Here is a 21,665-nt window from a genome sequence, read left to right as displayed (position 1 = left end):
GCGCCCCTGCCCAGAGTACTTTTATACCCAGTAGCGGGATCAGTGTTTGTGCAGTGCTGGAAGAAATCAAGATTGTTTCTTAAAACGTAAAATTCATGACCTATGTGTCCAAGTGACTTAAAAAAGAAAGAAAAACCAACTGTAAGCCTCTTGCCGATTAACATACATAGCCAGCATCCTTGTACTTCTTTTTAGGAATCCTCAAATGCCAGTTTCAAACAGGAGCATAGATCTATTTTTACATACTGGGTTTTACGTCTATTTGGGTTTTGAAGCTTATTCAAGTGCTACGACGCCTATTGATTTGTTTTGCGCTAATGTTTCCTTTAAACGTCTGGGACTTTTGCACACATACTCTGTCTAGTGAACTACACTGTACCAGACCACTGTCTGTTGCCAACAGTCAGCTAGTCACACAATTAAATACACACCGATAGCTGATGTTTTGGTTTGATTGTCATTTATTTTTCTTTTCAATAGACTCCCTCTGAATTTGGGAAGCAAGGTATGAGGAGAAACCACAGGACATGGCTCTCCCACCTTTTCTTGAGTAGCCCTACCTACATATTTTAAGTTATAGAAAAACACACAAACAAATAAAAACGACAGCACAAACAGGGATCGTGACTGTCATCCTTTAAATTAGTTCCCTGACTTCAGTATACTTCCCTGGTATAACCGACCCATTGGTGGATGCTCTGCTATGTTTTTTTCAACGTTTACTTATTTTTGGGACAGAGAGAGACAGAGCATGAACGGGGGAGGGGCAGAGAGAGAGGGAGACACAGAACCGGAAACAGGCTCCAGGCTCCGAGCCATCAGCCCAGAGCCCGACGCGGGGCTCGAACTCGCGGACCGCGAGATCGTGACCTGGCTGAAGTCGGACGCTTAACCGACTGCGCCACCCAGGCGCCCCTGTTCTGCTATGTTTGACAGGTACCCTAAGTGTACAATGACCTGACCCTTGGAATGGTTTGTAAAGATGTCCATATTGCACAAGAATGAGCTGCTTGCTGACTCCAATAATGTATCGAATGTACATGCTTTCAAATCGTCGACATCCTTAACCAGTTACCACAGTCTAGACTCTATGGGCAAAGACAAGCAAATCATGGCCATTTGGAAGTGCTGTGACATGGAAAATTCCAGGTGACTTTATATTTTGCAAGTTCTTTGCTCCTACAGCTGCATACTTCACACGTTTATCTTCCTCCTGAGTCTCCAAAAGTGCTTTGTCTCCCGTTTCACAGAAGCAAGGGGGAAGGGCTGTAGCAAAAAGCTGTAGCCAGCTGTTCTAGAGACAGTGTGGTGGTACCGGGGTGGATGTGAGTCCTCAAGCAGGCGTCTTGAGCCAGCAGCACTGGTGGGTGGGTCACGTTGAGGGTAGAATTTGATGGGGAATCTAAGAATAACTCTGCAGGGGCATGTTTTCTAAGAACGGTCAAAGAATTCTTCAGCTTGGCTTTGCCTCACTGGAACATGGAGTTAAAAAGAAAATCCCATCACCAAAATGGCAGCTCAGTGTCCCTCCAGCTGGATTCTGGACTTACTCCCTCATCCTGAACCTTCCCTTAGCGCGAGCTGACCGCTCCCTTTGGGAGCGCTCTGACTCCTTGGCCATGCGTAGAAGGAAGGAAGAAACCCATCCTTTGCCGTAGCAGCTGCCTCGATTTGTGAAGACAATTCTCGAAAGCCTTGTTAGCCAGGTAAGCATCCAGAGAGAATGAATTTTATCCCTGAATCAAGTCTTTTTCTCCTTCACACAGTCTCATCATGAGAGCTTTAAAGCGTGAAAGGAAATATGCTAAATTATTCTGAGCTGTCCACTGAGAAGGTGGTGCAGACTTTCCCACTGTTACTAAACACACAGAAAGACCCTTCTCCCAAAGGCTTGCTAAAGCCTTTCCATCTCATTCACTGGTGTGGCTTATTCCTGTAGCAAGGTCTCTCTCCAGTTAAAGCCCCCAGTTGGTCCATGGGTAAGAGGAAGGATAGGTGGGTCTGTCAGCTGCCATATTCCAGTTTCTCCCAGTTCTTCACAGGAACAAAACCCCAGGTATGGGATCTGAAGTCAGAGTAGTAAAGATAGGGAAGAACAGAAAACAGAGGTTTAATGCTTTAACTTTTACCTAGACACAAAGATCTTCAGGTGGCCCATGAGAATAAAGAGTATTCATTGGGGCGCCTGGGTGGTTCAGTCGGTTAAGCATCTGACTTCGGCTCAGGTCATGATCTCATGGTCCGTGAGCTGGAGCCCTGCATCGGGCTCTGTGCCGACAGCTCAGAGCCTGGAGCCTGCTTCGGATTCTGTGTCTTCCCCTCTCTTTGACCCTCCCCCCGTTCATGTTCTGTCGCGCTCTGTCTCAAAAATAAGCAAACATTTAAAAAAATATATTCACGGGCATTAATAGGGGCTCGGTAGACCTGCGTCTCTTCGAAGAGTCAATAAAGACAAATGAGATGGACAAAGCTGACAAATTAGAGGGAAGAGTATTTACACTGCAAGGGGATTCATCGGAAGGCTTTATTAAATGGTGAGCTCCCTAGTGTAATTAAGTAATTGTTTATAGATTGCTTCTTGATTGTGTGGGAGGAAAGAAGACAATAATGCAGAAAGCTGAGGTGCCCAGAGTTGATTCTTAATTGCAAATCAAGCTAAAAATGCAGCTTGGACATTTCAGAAATAATATTTGGGCAATGAGAGAGAGGATGCTATTTTTAAAAATATTTCACCCAGTTTTGTCCTTTTTTTTTTTTTTTTTTGGCATGGGCACCTATAACATTCAAAGCGGAAGCTGCGCCATTCCTAAATTCAGCTCGAAACGTATTTTTGTGTGTCACCAGAGCTGCCGTTATACACAAAAGCAAAAATCTCTGCCCTCAAGCAGCTTACGGAGTCACGGGGAGACGTGGACGCATAAATAAGCTTTTAAAAACGGAGAAAAAGAATCGCAATTGAGTTTGGATCAGGTTCTCCGGGGGCAGATACAGGAAGCACGTAAGTCAGCCTGGAGGGAAGCGTGTGGGAGGGCGACTGACAGGAAAGCCTCTTGCACAGCCATGAGAAGGAAGAAGCCAGATGTGTTGGTCAGTCTCATGGGTTTTGTCTTGTGGCCTTGTTCCTGGTTTGCCCAACAGCCCGATCGTTTAAAAAAAATTTTTTTTTTTTTTTTTACATTTATTTATTTTTGAGAGACAGCACAAGTAGGGGACGGGCAGAGAGAGGGAGACACAGAATCCGAAGCAGGCTCCAGGCTCCGAGCTGACAGCACAGAGCCCGACGTGGGGCTCGAACTCACACACCGTGAGATCATGACCTGAGCCGAAGTCGGATGCTCAACTGACTGAGCCACCCAGGCGCCCCCAGCCTGATCGTTTTAAATCACTGCTTGCTTTGGCCTACCTGCCAGGCCCTCTCTTCTGGCTGAGGCTTCAGATGCTCCGTGTTGGTCCACTCCCCCCTCTTCATCCAATCCATGGCCCCCCGAGGGAAATCCAGACAGTCTGCTGATAATTCTTAGCTCCTTTCTAAATGTGCACTCTTAGCAACTAAAACCAGCTCAAACACATCTCTCTTCCACAAGGCCTCATAAAGTGCCTTACACAGAGCACCACTCAGGACATCTTGGTCGAGTGAATCAATATGTGCGTATTCCCAGCTCAGGATAAACTCGTGCTGCAAACAACTTAGCTACTGGCCAGTCATCGAACTGCTCTGAGACTACTTGGCACCACAGGCCTCCGAAATGTAAGTGTGAATTACCTTTCGGACCATTTGTACAAAGTCCTTGGAGTTCTGGGGTGACAGACCCTGGAGCTGGCAGGTACATGCTTCAAGGGAAGATGCGTGAGCCACAATCAGGATGTTATTTCCTGGAGAAGAGAAAAAAAAAAAAAAAAGGCAAGGGACTGGGAAGACCATTTCTATAAAGACCTATGTTAACTCCATAAATACTGGAAGACGAATGTTCCAGGGAGGGACAAACATTCTCAAGAATGAGACAATTTGGCTAAGCGATTGTTAAGGCAGCCTAACATCATTAAAAAACAAACAAACCAACCCTTTTAATCTTAAAATAATTATAGATGCACAGGAGGTTATAATTATGTATATATACAATATATAAATATTTACAATATATTAAGTTATATAATGTATATACATATATATGATTATACATGTATGACCTCTATATTGTGTAACGTGTACATACACAAACATATATTGTGTGTGTGTGTATCGTATATATACTATATACTAAACTGTATACTATATACACACACACATACGCACGCCAAGGAGGTCCCATATTCCGGTCATCCAGCCTCCTCCAGTGGTAACATCTTGCCTAGCCATGGTACCCTAGCTCAATCAGGATGTGGATGCTGATACAACCTACTTGGTTTATTTTGGTTCCACCAGGTTTAACCAACGATCTCCTGTGTAACTCTTCGTAACCTCCACAATCAAGATACAAATTATTCTGTGTCTGTAGGGCTCTCTGCCACTTCTAATAACAATTCTCAATGTCACCACTATAGAATTGGGTGAGCACTTCATACTTTCTGGCTGATAGAATATGCTGATGAGTATCTTTACAGTGGGTGCCTAGGAGTAGTAATGAAGTGAGTGGTTTATCAATGTTTAAAAAATTTTTATTTTTGAGAGACAGAGGGAGACACACACACAGAACCTGAAGCAGGCTCCAGGCTCTGAGCTGTCAGCACAGAGCCCGACACCGGGCTCGAGCTCATGAACCGTGAAATCATGACCTGAGCCGAAGTCAGACGCTTAACCGACTGAGCCACCCAGGCGCCCCGAAGAGAAGTAACTTAAAAAGGAATGGTAATGCGCAGACGCTTTTGTAATCCTTTTTTATCTAAAAATTTAGAGTGAATTGTCTTATGTATCACTTAATATTTGAGTTGAGTGTTTATAAGATTCAATAGGGAACATACTGGAATCTTCCAGAACACTACTTTTGGTCAGTGCTAGCAGTGACCGTGTATTGGCGAAGGTGTGTTTGTGCGTGGGTGCCTGTGCCCCTGGATCAAATTATAGGCAAAATAGTGTTATGCAGAATTGTAAACTATTTCATACAGTAACTAAGTCTGGTGTATTCCTATGGAATATGTGCCATTTTAGCTACTCAAGAGAAGATATTACAAATTTAACGTGAAAGTATCTACATGAAAGTCTAGAACTACTTTTCTTTCTCATTAAGCAAGTTAGAATATCTTGAATAGCTTATTAACCAGGATGGAGAAATGATCACATATTTAACATTTGTTTATTTATTTTGAGAGAGAGCACAAGTGGGGAAGGGGCAGAGAGAGAGAGAGAGAGAGAGAGAGAGAATCTCAAGCAGGCTCTGCACTGTCAGCACAGAGCCCGACGCGCAGGGCCTGAACTCACAAAACCGTGAGACCGTGACCTGAGCTGAAATCAAGAGTTGGACGCTTAACCAACTGAGCCACCCAGGCGCCCCTAAATGATCACATTTTAAAATATGGAGTCCAAAAGAATACCACCTACCTTTACTTTTACATTCACTTATTATTTCTTTTGTTACTTGGAAACTTCTACTAATATAAGTGTCATAGGATTCTGAAACCACTAATTTGCCGACTGGAATGTGAGGTCTGTAATAGAAAAATGAACAAAGGCAATGAAAACATTTTGATCCCAAGACAAAGCAACTGATATTATTCTAAACTTTTTCTTTCAACACCTTTCTGGAGTTCCATGTTTCTGTTCACCCATTTCCCTAGAAAGGATGGAGGTATAGGGAAGAGTATTTCCACTACATGGAAGTGGGGTCCAGACGTACACAATGCACAGAAATAAAGGCTGTGCATGTGTGGTGTTAGAGTGACCGGCTGCAAAATGAAACATTTTTCATTTGCAGATATCACTTGCAGGATAACTCGTAAGCAGTTTGACTAATCTTACCATCAGTGCTAGGTCACATTGCTAACGGGAAGCAGAGGTTAGATTGATTTCTTTCTTTCTTTCTTTCCTTCCTCCCCTTTCTTTTCTTTCTTTCCTTTCTTTTCTTTCTCTCCTTCCTTCCTTCCCCTCCCTTCCAACATGTTAACTGTTCTTTTCTTTTTCTTTCATGTTTTATTTATTTATTTTCTGAGAGAGAAAGAGAATGAGCAGGGGAGGGGCAGAGAGAGGACAGAGACAGAGAATCCCAAGCTGGTTCTTGGCTGTTAGTGCAGAGCCTGAGGCGGGGCTCGAACTCACCAACTGTGAGGTCATTCCCTGAGCGGAAACCCAGAGTCGGATGCTTAACCGACCGAGCCACCCAGGCGCCCCCCTCTCTTTCTCTATTTAGATCACTGGAGATTTCCTAAGCCTCTCTTCTGTAGCCTTACCCATGAGAAGCTGTAAGGATAGGTTTTATTTATTTTTACATTGTTTCCAGCTTTATTGGGATAGAATTGACACTTACCGTCATGAAAGTTTAAGGTGTAAAAGTGTTGATCGGATACCCTTACATACTACAAGACGATTTCCACCGTAGTGTTGCCTAGCACTTTCGTCACGTCACATAATCAGTTTCCTTTTTGTGGTGAGAACATTTATGTTCGACCATCTTGGCAACTTTCAAGTATGTAATACAGTATTATCAACTATAATCCCCACAGTGTGCATTAGATCCCCAGAACTTATCAACTAGAAGTTTGTACACTTTGGCCGACATCTCCCCATCCCTGCCCCCGCTCCCGTTTCTACCACATTCTACTCCTGTTTCTTGGAGTTTGGCTTTTTAGATTCCATAAACGAGTGATATCATGCGCAGATACCTCTTTGAGATCCTGTATTCATTTCCTTTGAATATTTGCCCAGAAGTGGGATTGCAGGATCCTACGGGAGTTCTATCTTTAATTTTTTAAGGAATCTCCGTATTGTTTCCCATAGTGGCTACGCTGACCTACATGTTCACCAACACTCAACAGCTCTTTTCTTTTTGATGACAGCCATTCTGACAGGTGTGAGGTGGTATCTCATTGTGGTTTTAAATTGCATTTCCCTATTGGAGAGTGTTATGCTAAGTGAAATAAGTCACACAGAGAAGGACAGATTCCATATGTTTTCACTCCTATGTGGATCTTGAGAAACTTAACAGAAGACCATGGCGGAGGGGAGGAAAAAAAAAATGGTTAGAGAGGGAGGGAGCCAAAACATAAGAGACTCCTAAAAACTGAGAACAAACTGAGGGTTTATGGGGGGTGGGAGGGAGGAGCGGGTGGGTGATGGGTATTGAGGGCACCTGTTGGGATGAGCACTGGGTGTTGTATGGAAACCAATTTGACAATAAGTTTCATAATAAAAATTGCATTTCCCTGACCACGTGATATCGAGCATCTTTTCATGTACTTGTTAGCCATTTGTATGTCATTTTTGGAAAAATATTGGTGAAGTTCTGCCCATTTTTAATCGGATTTTTTTGGTACCAGTTCTTCATATGTTTTAGGTATTAACCCCTTATCAGAGGTAGGATTTGTACGTATGCTCTCCTATTGTGTAGGTTGCTTTTTCATTTTTTAAATCCTTTTGCTTTGCAGGAGCTTCTTAGTTTGATGTAGTCTCACTTATAAATTTTGGCGACTGTTACTTGTGCTTTTCGTGTCCCATCCAAAAAATTGTTGCCAAGAGCAATGTCAAGGAGCTTTTTCCCTACGTTTCCTTCTGGAGGTTTTATGGTTTCAGTCGTTACGTTTTAAGTCTTTAATCCATTTTGAGTTAATTTTTGTGACTGCTGTATCTGCAGGCTGTTATACTATTTTCCCAACACCATTTATCGGAGAGACTATCCTTTCCTCACTGAGTATTCTCGCGTCCTTTATCAAATGTTAGTTGAACGTATTGGAGGGTTTATTTCTAGGCTATCAATTCTGTTCCATTGGTCTGTGCCTATTTTCATGCCAGTACCATACTGTTTGGATTACTATAGCTTTGTAGTATAATTTGAAGTCAGCAAGTGTGATGCTTCCAGCTTTGTTGTTTTTTGTTGGGTTTACTTTGGCTATTTACGATCTTTTGTGGTCTCATACAAATTTTAGGATTGTTTTTTCGATTTCTGTGGAAAACACCGTTGGGATTTTGATAGGGATTGCATTTAATATACAGATGGCTTAGGGTAGAATGGACATTTTAATATTATTAATTCTTCTCATCCATGAATATGGGATATCTTTCTATTTGTGTCCTCAGTTTCTTTCATTAGTCTTGCAGATTTCGGTATACAGATCTTTCACCTCTTTCGTTGAATTGATTTCTAAGTCTTTTATTGTGTTTGATGCTATTGTGAATGGGATTGCTTTATTTCTCCTTCAGGTGTGTTGTTGTTAGTGCATAGAAACACAAATGATTTCTGTACGTTGATTTTGTATCCTGCAACTTTACGGAGTTTGTTGACTAGCTCTGACAGCCTTATGGTAGTCTTTAGGATTTTCTATATATAAAATCATACGATCTGCAAACAAAGACATTTTTACTTCTGTGTTTCCAGTTTGGATGCCTTTTATTTCTTTTTCTTACCTGATTGCTTTGGATAGGCCTTTTCAGTACTTTGTTGAATATGAGTGGTAAGAATTGGCCTTGTTCCTGACGTTAGAGGAAAAGCTTTCAGTCTTTCGCCATTGGGTTCGATGTTAGCTGCAGGCGGGTTGTATATGGCCTTTATTATGTGGTGGTGTATTCCTTGTACACCCAATTTGTTGAGCATTTTTATTATGAAGGGATGGTATATTTTGTTAAATGATTTTTCTTCCTGAGGTGAACATACGATTTTACCTTTCATTCTATGTAGTGTATCCTATATGGATTTTTGTATGTTGGACCATCCTAGCACCTGAGGGATAAGTCCCAGTTGGTAATGCTGGCCTTGTAAAATGAGCCGGGGAGTTGAAAGGATAGGTTTTGCAAGCAGCTATTAGGTCCACTGGGCCTGTGAGCTTATAAAATCTTCACCAGTCTTTTCTTTCTTACTTTGAACACAGACCGTCCGCCTGGAACCGGGAAAAGCTCAGGGAACACAGAGACAAAGAGGAACCGAGTTTCTGTGCTTGAGGAGCCCTCAGTGTGTGGTCGGGGTGAGCCGGCTGTCGATGTAAATGGTAATTATGACGCATTGTACGAAGCCATATGAGGGCATGATCAGTGCAGGGCCCTCCCATCTTGGTGACCCTGCAGGTCTTCAATCTCGGCCACTTCTGCCGCTCCCCTCTCCGTTTACTACTTAGGGTTGCTAGCCTAGGAGACGTGTATCTTGTTTTCGAGTACAACTGTGTCATATTTTCTGTCTTATTTGATCTTTCACTGTTGGTGTTTAGTGGAGGGTTGATGGAGGTGGTAGTGAGTTATCCAAGTGAATTTGCGTGGCGTCTTGATCAGAATACATTACTGCTACCACTGCAAAGGTTTACTAAAATACTCCCACGTGTCAGGCTCTGTACAAAGTGCCTTACTTGCATTCATTGAGTATAGCCCTCCCAGCGACCCTTTGGCAAATCCCGTTCATGGTTGACAAGACAGGCTCAGAAAGTTTAGAGATGAGTTGCCTATACTTAACATCGTTAGCAACTCTTAGGGCCTGGATTTGAACCTGGGTCTGAGATTAATACTGGTAAACTTATCCTCCATTTTGGATGGCTTCTGAAAGTGCCTCCCTTCCCCCACCCTGCGAAGGTTGCCCTTCTGTGCACTTGGGTTTACTGTCCAGAGAGGAAGGATGCTATTCCATTTGAAGGAAACCTGCCCGCATCGAAATCCCATTCCCTCAGCAGGCATACTTCTCCTAGGAAACAACCTTCTGTGTCTCACCATACCCTGGGGATAGGGGGAGACATGAATCACCACTTTTAGGGATGCACCTCATTGTTCTGAGCAAGCTCTTTCTTCCATCATCACCTCTCATCTAGTTCCGTGGTCTCCCGGGAGCCCCAGACAGTGACAAAAGGTCACTTCGTGTGGTCTAGGAAGTCCTTTCCAGGGTGAGATCACATTGTAATGTGGGAGATTTGTGTAAGTAAAGAGCAGGTAGATGCTGGGATCGAGTTCCTCCTGGCTAATTTCCGCCTTTGTCTGTTCTTGCCTTGAAGTTGAGCCCATGAAAGGCTTACCACGTTTGAACTAGTTCTGATGGGGGTAGGACAGAGTCCACGCTTCCTCACCCCTGTCTACAAGCACGTGCCATGCCTCCAGCCACAACCGCAGGACTCACGGACTCCACTCAGAGTCAGGTAGGCCTCCAACCACCAGCTAGACCTGGAACCCAGGGAACCGGGTACTCGGGTAGCCTTCCTGGAATAGTATTCTTCCCAGTACGCGCTCTGTTCCACACTTTGATCTAGGCTATAGGGTGGACTTCTGCTTTGAGCCCCACACCAAAGTATGATTCGTTGCCCCTCTAACACTCCAGACTCATGCCCCATCCACACCTAGTCAGAGCCCTATTCTGAAGCCCTACCCAACTAGTGTATATTTTATTTTTCCTGCCTTGGTCCTTCTGGCCCAGCTCCCTAAGACTGGGGCTGCTTTTTACACCCAGCCCCCAGGCTCAGTCTTGGTGCCTGTGGATGATGCTTGGATGTTAGTCACCAGGCTGGTTTTCCTTAACCTGTTTCCGTCCCACCTCCTTCCTGTTCCAGAGTGACGGGGCTCTTTCTCTTTCAGTGGTGCCTTCTTGACTGATAATACCCTATCCGTCCTCGCCCCTATGCCCACCACATTTATTCAATCATTTAGGCATCACTACGTGCTTTAAAAGGCCTGCTCACTTGGCATGATTAATTTCAGAGGGAATTTAGAGGCCATGCCTCTCACGTGCTTTACTGTTGACTTTTACAGAGTTAGAGGCTTCATCTCTTTCTCTCCCCCTCATATACAAAAATGATCGGATGGAATTCTGATTTTCTGTAGGGGAAAAGAAAATCTGGAATAAGGATCACGTCCTGGCCCCCAAGATGGTGTGTGGGTCTGCGTGTGCATTGCAAGGCTCAGACAGGGTGATTCTGGAAACTCTGTAAAATCAGCTTGGGAGGAACTGCAGGATGCATTTAAGGGGAAACCTAAGACATAGACTTGCCCCAGGATGGCCTGGGAGGTGCTGCGTGGTGAGTGAGGAAAATCATTTCACCAATGTTGGCAATCACTCACCCTCTTTCCAGCCCGCAGGGATGAGGGCTGTTGGACAACAATTTATTGCATTTCCCCCAAAGGACAGAAAAACAGTTGCCACAGGGTAGACAGGACAAACTGTGAAGTACAGTTCAGCCTTGAGCAATACAGGTTTGAACTGCATGCGTTCACTCATACGCATGGAATTTTTTTTTTTAAATAAATACAGTACTGTCCCTTTATTTTCTTTGATTTTCTTAACATTGTCTTTTGTCTTCCTTAGAACATACAAAATATGTGTTAATTATTTAGGTTACCAGTAAGGCTTCCAGTCAACAGTACGGTGTGAGTAGTTGAGTTTTGGGGAGATCAAAAGCTCTACGTGGATTTGACTGTGTGGGGGTCAGCTCCCCCACCCCCTGTGTTGTTTAAGGGTCAACTGCCTATTAGTAGGGGATCTGATGGATTTAACTGTATTTTTGAGGAATGCTAATTCCGTTAAGCAAGTAGCACTTATTAATTAATTTAGGGGGTAACCTGAAGTTTCATTTACAGAAGAGGAAAATGGATATGGAAAAAAGGCATTTTCTCCTATCTTGGCCAGAAGTTCACATTGCTTCATTTGTGGTTGGGGTAGGTATTTGAAATGAAACGTCAAGGGACACCACAAGGAGGACATTTCTGCTTCAGTTGGTCACTTGCTTCCAATTCTGCCTTACGAAACATGAACTTAATTCCCCACCACAATGGTCGTGAATATCCCTTTCTCAGGGACATTTTACAAAATGCCTGAGTGGCGTTTTGATAGTTAATTGTTTACATGTGGATTATTCGTTTGTGATCAATCTGCAAACACTTCTTTTTACTCCCCGCACAGACTGGTCTAATGGCAAGAAGCAACGAACTAGGAATGGGGAAGACGGTAAAGCAGGTTATACAGTTCCTGACATGCAGAAAATGATCAATAGAGGTTAGTTGTTGTAATCATTGTTAGGTGTGGCCACTTAAACATATGACTTTAGGCAAGCTGCTGGGACTCTCTTATAGATTAGAGTGGCTTGCCTACACTCTGGGGGTCCAGCAATAATAAATGAAGATAAAGACAATTAGAAATACTTTGAAAGAGGACAATCCAAGGCAAGACCTTGTGATTTCCCTTATCACCCAACAAGCTTCTGGAACCACATCGTCACTAGCCGGTGCATAATCCTGGAGTGCAAAGTGGTTTTATTATTCCCTGAAAGAGATATAATAAAGTCCGGAAAGTCCAATGTGTGGGGCTTTCCTAAATATAAGGGAACTATATATATATATATTATATTATTATAATATAATATAATAATAATATAATATAATATAATATATAATATGTAACACATGTAATATATATGTATATATTATATATCATATATATGTATATATGTGTATATATCATATATATGATATATATATGATATATATGGATATATATGTATATATACACCATATATATGTATCTATATATATACACACATATACATATATATGTATATATGTATATATATATGTATCTATATATGTATCTATATATGTATATATATAGATACATATACATGATATGAATATCATATATATGTATATATACAGCATATATATGTATCTATATATATACACATATATATACACCATATATACATATATATGTACATACATATATATGTATATATGGTGTATATATATAGATATATATGATATGAACAACATATATATATGTTATATGTATAACCTTAAATACAAAGGGATGCTGGCTTTCTCCAGTTGTGGTTTTTCAAAATCAGAACTTGACTTCCACCAATATGGACAACTGCCCACAGGCTACATCTAGTCCTTCCTCTTCGTGGTTAGCCTGGCGTAGAAAAGTGCTTCCGCATCGACTCTGGGAGGTAGCAGCGCGGAGGGTTACCTGTAGGTTGTATCAACACTCAGGTTGGCTGCAGCTAACTCTGATGGAGGTATCCACGCAGGTAAGGTGTTCCCAGCAACCCATTTTGTCCACTCAAATAAGCCAGGCTCTACACGGATCTTCAAGTGATTTTCTTGTTGTAAACCTTAGAGGTAAAATGAAATGCAGATGAAGGCAATACCACTGTGTTCTCAGTGGAGAAGTAAATCAGAGGCCAAGTTGCTATAAAACTTCGGGTAAATCTGTTCTCTTTTACCCGTTGCTCTACACGGCGATAAGAAGGTGGAAAGCATGTGGGTTTGGACAAGGGTTTTTAATTTCCATGTGTGACAGACATTCGAGTTTAATACTCTGGCCACACCAACAGGATGTATGCTGGCTTTGAGTGGTCTCTGACTTAAGGAAAAGAACACAAGTCCTTCCCCCATATAATGTATACACTTCTGTGACTACAATTCCTTTTTCTAAGGTAAGTCCCAAGATTGCCTTACTAAGGAACCTAAGGGGTGCCTGGGTGGCTCATGGCTTGAGCATCCGACTCTTGATTTTGGCTCAGGTCATGACTCCAGGGTTGTGGGATCGAGCCCTGTGACTAGCCTGCTTAAGGTTCTCTCCTTCTCTCTCCCAGACTCTCTCTCTCTCAACAACAAACAAAATTTCAGAAAGTCTCGTAGCCTCCACTACTCTACAATAGCTTATACTGTATTTGAATATCATATAAATTACTCATTTTCTCTACCAGAAAATCCGATGTTGAATATTTGCAAGTGCCAGTGCACAAGTCTTGTGTTTTTTCAAAGGGTAATTACCCACAGAGTAGGACTGGTCCCTTTTCAACATTCTTTGTATTGCCTTTTGCCCAGTTTTTCTGTGCAAATTTAGTACATACGGTATTTTAATACACACATGCATTCTGGTTTACTTAAGGAAGTCTCAAAGATAGTGTAAATTCTTCATTGGCTTGGCTATTTCTGGCTCTTTTGTTTTTTTGGTATAAGTGAGTAGTTCCCCTCTGTTTCTACTACTCTTCCTTCCCGTGAAATGAGAATGGAGATCCCTGCAACTCAAGCATCCCGAGATTTTCGGGTGAAAGTTGTGTATCTTTATAGCAATGGTACTTTTAAAGTCATCCAATTAACTAAAGAAACAAGGATGATTAAGATTTGTAGACACTTAGGAGCATCGTTGCTACTATAAACGAGAAGCAACCAGAGCAGAGTGGGAAGAAATGATTTCACTGTTTCACTGCAAAAAAGGGATCACTCTGTAGGCTCCAAATGATTGCTAGACAACGATATTCTACAAGGCTACCGTTCATCCAAGAGGCTTTGCATTTTCAAGAGAAAAATTGTTTATCCTTTCATCTTATTTAGGCCGCCAGAGTATGATTTGGGGACTCTTTGCAAAGACCTCTTCCATAGGAATCCTGGCTAAAAATTCCAAAAATTTTTAAGTTTTTCTTTTCTTTGAGAGGAAAAGTACAAGTGAGAGAGAGGCAGAGAGCGAGAGGCACCGAATCCGAAGCAGGCTCTGAGCTGTCAGCACAGGGCTCGAACCCACAAACTGGGAGATCATGGCCTGAGCCGAAGTCAGATGCTTAACCGACTGAGCCACCCCTAAAAATTCCCAATGTGAAGCTCTCAATTGGCTCATGTCCCATGAGTCCAGGGTAATTTGGGTGTAGGGCTGCCTAGAGGCAGAAGGGTGGAGTTAGTCGACCTTTGTCGAGTCTAACCTTTCAAGATGTTGTACGCAGTCTGAACACAACGCAGAGATGGGGAGCAGTAGACGTGGTCGATAATGGTGTTGCTCTCTAATAAGGCTTCACCTGCAAAGGAAGGCAGACCGTTTGCTGGATTCACTCAGCCTCAGCTGGACCTCCGTGTGGGAGGGGGTGGCGGGCAGAGCCTGCGAACCCCTTTTTCAGCGGGGGCTCACACAGAGCCGGCGGTATCAGCCTCGTTTCTGGCCCATCCCTTCATCTGTGTTCCCATGAAAGAGCCCCAGTGGAAGACCCCCGCCTCGTCTTTTTCTCTGCTTCTCTCTGGTGCTAACGAGCAGCAACTTACCCATCTAGGAGAGACCCCGAAACCTGACCGTGCTCTGATTTGCCCCTTGTGATGTAAGCGAGATGGTTTCTATTGTGACCGTTAGGTCTTGTTTCACACTTATCCCGTGCTGAACAAGATCTCAACCTGTCATCGTCTTATTAGAGAACAGAGGTAGATCCCAACACCTGCTGCTTCCACACTTCCTCACAGAATACGCTTCTTTTCTCTACTGGATAAAGTCTAGATGCCTTAATATGGGGGGCAAGGTCTTCTGTAAACTTGTCTTTATCGGCGTCACCAACCTTCTCTCCTGTGTGGCTCACAAGCCATGTTCTAGAAAATGAGAGCTTTTTCCTAAGTACTTTTGATATTTCTCACATCTGTGACTTCGTTTTTCTCCCCTCTTGGGAACACACTTCCCAACTTCCCACTCTTTCTCTACCCAGCTGACTTCCCTTCTCTTTGTGTGTGTGTGTGTGTGTGTGTGTTTTAATGCTCCCATATTACTCTGTACACAGTTCTATTCCTGACGATACCAGACTGTATAGGTTTGTTCCCCTGAGGGCGGGGACTCTGCTTGCGTCCCTGGCACCTAGCAAAGGACCTCGCCCCAAGTGATCAGTGAATATGTTAAATGATTGAACAGGACGAGGCTGCTGTCTCTGCCTGGCAGGTATGGAACAGACCGGCAAAGAACGGACCGTCTTCAAAGGATCAGTTGGCCTGTCTACATCCAGCCACTCCAGGATTCTCCTCCCCTGCGCAGTAGACGCTGACCTTGCCCCATCACTGGGCCACACAGCCCTCAAGGGGTCACACCTGCTTCACTTTGGTAAACCGGCCTAGCGCCCAGCACAGTGTCCTGAACTTAATGGTTATGTAATAAATCCCTTCTGAATTGGAGAAATACACTACTTGTAGGAAAGTTGGAGGAAGCCCTGGGAAGTGTCCTGGCCTGCCCACTGGAACCAGTCTTTGGAAGGAGCAGCCAGGAGAGGCTGTGCAATCACCCCGGGACACTCACCCACCAGTCTTGCTTGCATACATCCAAACACGGTGATCGGAGCGTCTTTCTCATAGTCCCGGAAACCACCACTCCGCTGAGGTAAGCTATGAGGCATGTTCAGGTTGGTGCGTATGTAGCGGCCTGGAAAGAAAAGAAAAAAAAAATCAGACAAAAGACGACTTTCTGTTTTCCTCAGGACTTCTGTTGCTGCTCCCGACAGCCCTCCACTTCCATTCCTTGTTTGGCCAAAGACACCGAATTGAACTTTCTAGAAACTATTGAGGCTGACGCTTTTTCTGTGGTAGAGTCTTGGAATCCACCCCTCCGTTCTACTGACAGAAAACTACCTCTTGCCACGTCTGTGTGAAAGTAACAACCATACACTCTAAGGCAGGAGAATTCTGCGCTACACCAGCCTTCTTCTCTTAGACATGTCACTCAAAGGGAACTGGAACCAAAATGAGCCAGGGTGATTTAATGGAGGGAATTCTGGCCACAGAATCAGGACACCTGTCTCTGCCTCTGCCAAATGACCACGGGCGAGACATTTGTTTCTTTGGTCCCTGGTGTCCCAGTTTATGGAATAGGGGACAAGAACACTTACTTACCTCTTCGCTAACACTCAAGACAATTGGGAAGGACTTAGTTTGTAACACATTCTAGGCATTTCCTATGTAGCACGGGAACCAGGAAGGACTCCCGTCTAGACGAATGTAGCTTGACTGTGCCCCCTAGAGGCCATAAAGGGTACGCCGATGCTAAGCAGGCCAACGCAGCACTCACCTTTGGCATCAAAGCACTGGGATAGCCAGTACTTCCCAAACACAACATCCATCCTCTCACCGTGCCGACACACAAAGAGGCATCTCTTCTGAGGGCCAGGCTGGCTATTGACCCTCAGGGGCTGCAGAGCAAGAAAGGCCATTAGTGGGGGGGTGGGTGGGCGGGGAAAGCACAGAAGAAAACGGACACGTCCTGGAGCCAGGTGCCAGATGAGCAGAACTGAGCTCTAGGACAAGGGCCCCGCAACGATCTTGGATTAACGTTGGCAGGTCTGTAACACAGTGGGGGCAGGAAGACGCCTCCTACAGACCTCACAAGTTAGTCTGAGGCCCAGATGAGATGAATGGCACGCGTTCTGCAAAATCAGAAGGGCTGTGAAAATTGCCTCACCGTTGCGGTTGCCGGTGTGGGACTAGCATTTGGCCGGTAGGGGAACGGGCAGACCGCTTGGGCTACCGCTCAGAGGTACCTCCAGCCAGTACGTGCCTCTAGTCATCTAGCCCCCCCTCTACAGGGATACTTCATCAACTTCAGAGGGCGAGGACTGTTAATCACAACAGTGCCTGCCTCCCCTCTAACACATGGTGGGTAGACTGAATGGACGGTCTCCTCCAGCAACAACATTCTTCTCTGGCTATTCTAATCGTACTTTTGGCTCTCTTGTCTGGCTACACGCGCGTTGGTGTTCCCGCAAATGGTTCAGGGAGGTCAGCGGTGACGAAATAGGCCAGTCTAGTCAAAGGCGTGTCCAAATGACCTTGGGTTCTGGAAGTGCTGGGTGGATCCTTCCACATGTTTCTATATTCCTTCCTTCTGATGGTCAGCTATTCCCCGTTTGCTTCGTGTGGTCACCTTCATGTGGGCTGGTACTTTACACGTGCTGCCCGTTAGTTGCCCCGACAGGGTTAATAGGTGGGATAATGGCATGATCTTTCCTGTTTCTTCTCCTGCTCGTCCCTAATTCAGGCCCTGGGCTCCAGCCAATGTGATCTAGTCTCTTGATCCTCCACTTGCCTTTGCCTCTCTTGTTCCAAACGATCCCCACCCCCACACTCTCCATTTTGCAACATTTCTGGCATCTGTTGAGCACTCAGACATACATACAGGTGCCAGGCACTGTGCCGAGGGCCTTATTTTCTTTTTAATCTCACGATGGCCCGTGAAACAGAACTATTACGACTTTACGGGTAACATGTCCTTCCCTCTGTAGAACCTCTTCCTCTGCCAGCCTAGACCCAGATGCCGGTAGGTGCGATCAGTACCACCCACCCGACTCTCCCTGGCCTTAAATTCTGTGTGTCTTTTATAAAATTGTGCGTCGTCGCCCCCAAGAGACCTAGGACCCTTGGGGGCACCAAGGGCAAGCCCTCACACTCCGCAAAGACGTGCTCAGTGAATCCTGAAGTAGAGTCGAGGATGCGGCCCCAATGGTCAGCCTTACCTGCGTGGGCTGGCAGATGATAGTCAGGGGAGCCGTCTCCCCCAGGCCCTGGTCCTCATACTGCTGTCTGTCCACCACACCATCGCCAAATGAGAGGGCGTTGGAAGACGCCGTGTTCAGGATGGAGTGAGAACTGTAGGGGAAGATGAGGACGTCATTAGCACGTCACCCTTGGGCTCAAGGGGGAGCGTGGGAATTCGCGGGAAACACGCCCAGGGCGACGGGTGGGAAAGCCGAGGAGGCGACACCCCCTTTCGGGAGGGGAACAGCTTGTTCTCTACTTAGGTCTTGCAGTGGCTAAACTAGGGGAAGATGGATTTCTGTACTTGGAACAGATGTGTTCATCTCTCTGGGTAGGGATGGGGCCCTGAGTGCGTGCCAATCAGGATGCCACCGCCGCGGCGGGCGCCGAAGGCATGTTAAAGAATGAGTTTTCAATTTTGTGCCATTGTTTCCAGCTATTTTTCTGGCTCCAAAGAAGAAAACAATTCCTGTTGCCTTTAATCTTTTCCATGGCGATTTCCATCCGAACTGACAAACGAGAGGGAGGATTTGTACTGTCTCCACCAGTGTGCCTGTGGCTCTTAACTGACGGAGGAAACCCGATGGCCATCATCCTCTCTTCCACCTTCTTCGGTGGCCCCACCCCCTCCCCAACTCAGTAACACCTCCAACACGACGATTAAACACAGAATTCTCTCGGAGGAAGCCGTTCTCGCCAGATGTATGGAGCCGTGGGCCGAGAGCTCTCATTTCTGGGTTTTACACCGTAGCTACAGAAGCCCCAAAGAGGCCTCGCTGACAGCGAGGCAGCAAATTATGCCATGTTTGAGTTACTGTGATTAGTAAGTCCTCCAAAAGGCTTTATCTAATAAACACCGCAATTCAACTATGGTCGCAAGGCGAATCCAGTGAACATCTCTTTCTGCCTCACTGAGCGGCGTTCAAGGGAGAGCATTTGCATTTGAGATTTCTCGCTTCTTTGCGGCCAGGGTAGCCGTATGTTTCAATCTGCTCAAACCCGAGTCCTGGTCTGTACCTGTTGACCTACTCTGTTCAGGAATATTTCATTTTAACACAGCAGTATTCTTCGAATTTCATTTTGGAAAAGCCCTTTTTATAGTCAGCGATGTAACAAAGCTAACTGGCTGTTAGGAAAACAGTTTTTTTTTTTTTAAGGCTCTTAAGAATTTTAGGATCCCCTTCCAGTCTCTTTTTTTTTTTTTTTTGACTGTAAATAGACTCCTCCTACTGACAAAGGCTTCAGAAGCCTCACACCCTGCAAAAGTGGCCTTTCAGCCCTAGTGCATATCAGAATCGCCAGGAGAGCTTTAAAAAAAATACACGGCTGGGCCCGACTTGTCACAGATGGTGATTCAGCAGATCTGGGCGCGGAGGGGGGTGGGGGTGGGGGATGGGGGGGGTGGCGGGAAGCTGTCATCTAACAAAGCTGCATCAGCAAGTGTGATGTGCAGCCTGAGAGACCAACTGGAAAAATTAAGCAACTGTAGACCAAGAAAATCTAGTGCCATTCACAGTCGGAGAGACAGGCTGTTCTCCTTTGCAAACATCACAGTTAAAGAAAATTTGGTTTCGCTGTCTGATTCATCAAAGCTTCGGGGCCTGAGGTGTCTGGATAGACAGAATCGGCTTGATGTCCTGCTTGTACACGTCCCTTAATTTCTTTATTACAGCTGTGAAGACACTGGCAGAGTCCCTCCTCTCTCCAGCTCGGTTGGCAAGGAGAATGCCAACCTTCTTCTCAACTGTCACTGTAATCAAAGGACCGGGCTCACTTTGAGACAGTCTGGTGCTGTCACTTCCATTAAGACAACAGTCAGATGCTTTGTGCTGAGAGATTGCGTAGGGAGGAAGCTGAGCCTGATACCCAGGACATCTTCTCAAGGACCAGGGCCGGGTGCTGGCACTTTCCCAGACACAGCAGTCCTGTGCGTAAGCCCGGAAGGACCGGCCAGCCCCCACCCATAATTCAAAGGACACAGTGGGGCTTCACCAACTGACAAGTACTGAGAGACACTCAGAACCAGGCGAGATGCCCCTAATCAGGGTGGCAGGAAAAGATTTCCTCAGGGGCCACCCGGGTGGCTCAGTCGGTCGAGTGGCGGACTTCCCCTCGGGTCATGATCTCGCGGTTTGGGAGTTCGAGCCCCGCATCGGGCTCTGTGCTGACAGCGCAGAGCCTGCTTCAGGGCCTCTGTCTTCCTCTCTCTCTCTCTCTGCCCCTCTCCTGCTCACGCTTTCTCTCTCAAAAATAAACGTTAAAAAATAGATAAAAAATACTTTCTTATGAGTGACTTAGAACTGAGAAGAACCGGGCAGAAAGGGCGATGAAAGGTCACTCCTTGTGGCCTGAGTCCCCTCTGCGACCTGCCATCGGGTCAGCCGGGTCACTGAAGGAGCATCTCCTGTGGCTGTACCTCCTCAAGGCTAACTTTAGTTGGGGGAGAGAGAAGATCCGTCTTATCAGGAGCCTCCTTACATCATTTCTGCTTCTGGAGTTAAATAGGAAAGTACAGTTCTTCTATAGGATCACCTCGGGAAGAGACATTTGATTGGACAAGCATGTAAGAGAGGACTGGAAAACACGAGGTAGAAAAATCAGAAAGCTGACAGCTTTTTAGGTTCAGTGCTATTACGGGTGTGGCACTTATCCGTGTAAAGCTAAGTCCTTCACTGTGGTCTTTATAAGGCTCCTGTGAGGTAAATGCAATTATCCTCCCCGCCTTATAGAGTAACAGACGGGGGCTCAGAGAGGTGATGTAACTTGGCCAAGGTCACACATACAGCTTTTAAGTGGGAGTGTTAAGATTTGAACCCAAGACTCGCGGCCTAAAAACTCAAATTCTTGATTACGGGGTCCTGACACCTAACACGAGCCTTTCCCCACTCTCAGCAGCACTGGCTGCGGAAGCTGAGAGTTTCAGATACGGTTCCAGGGCAGTATCAGCGGTAGGGACCTCTCCAGAGAAAAGGAGGTGGCACGCGAACGTCCCTGTGGTCCGTGGACCCATGTTTCCGCCTGAGCTCCAATTTGGACAGCAGTGGGTCTGGAAACAGTACTCTGGAGTGGGTCAGCAGGCCTTCTCCCACCTACTCTGCTCCAACTTCTAGCCCGACTTTTTCTTTTTTTTTTTTAAAAAAAGGTCTGAGAGCTGTGCATCATATCATCTTAGTGTTCAGTGTATCCACGGATAATATGCTTCACTCGTTTTTCTAAGGGATAAAACGGTGACTGTGGAAACACAACGTAGATGTTCAGAAGCCTTTCTGAGAACGCAAACGTTTGGGGA

At 45.1% G+C, this 21,665-nt stretch overlaps 1 protein-coding gene across 2 annotated transcripts in view; it reads right to left on the bottom strand.

Moving 5' to 3' along the window:
* Window positions 1–919: 919 nt before the first annotated feature.
* The window catches only part of UBASH3B (ubiquitin associated and SH3 domain containing B), a 137,359-nt gene continuing 116,613 nt past the window's right edge, over window positions 920–21,665 (bottom strand). For both annotated transcript variants that reach the window (XM_043579653.1, XM_043579654.1), the window contains exons 7-14: window positions 18,355–18,487; window positions 16,914–17,034; window positions 16,149–16,271; window positions 14,809–14,901; window positions 13,074–13,218; window positions 5,537–5,643; window positions 3,764–3,873; window positions 920–2,065 (exon numbers count right to left, since the gene is read on the bottom strand). In XM_043579653.1, coding sequence (XP_043435588.1) covers window positions 1,928–2,065; window positions 3,764–3,873; window positions 5,537–5,643; window positions 13,074–13,218; window positions 14,809–14,901; window positions 16,149–16,271; window positions 16,914–17,034; window positions 18,355–18,487 — 970 coding nt within the window. In that variant the 3' untranslated portion in view covers window positions 920–1,927. The remainder of the gene's footprint in view (window positions 2,066–3,763; window positions 3,874–5,536; window positions 5,644–13,073; window positions 13,219–14,808; window positions 14,902–16,148; window positions 16,272–16,913; window positions 17,035–18,354; window positions 18,488–21,665) is intronic.

This window comes from Prionailurus bengalensis, chromosome D1 (assembly GCF_016509475.1).
Source record: "Prionailurus bengalensis isolate Pbe53 chromosome D1, Fcat_Pben_1.1_paternal_pri, whole genome shotgun sequence".
NCBI classification, from domain to species: domain Eukaryota; kingdom Metazoa; phylum Chordata; class Mammalia; order Carnivora; family Felidae; genus Prionailurus; species Prionailurus bengalensis.
The sequence above is the reverse complement of the archived record's forward strand: the minus strand, read 5'-3'. Positions and strand labels throughout refer to the sequence as shown.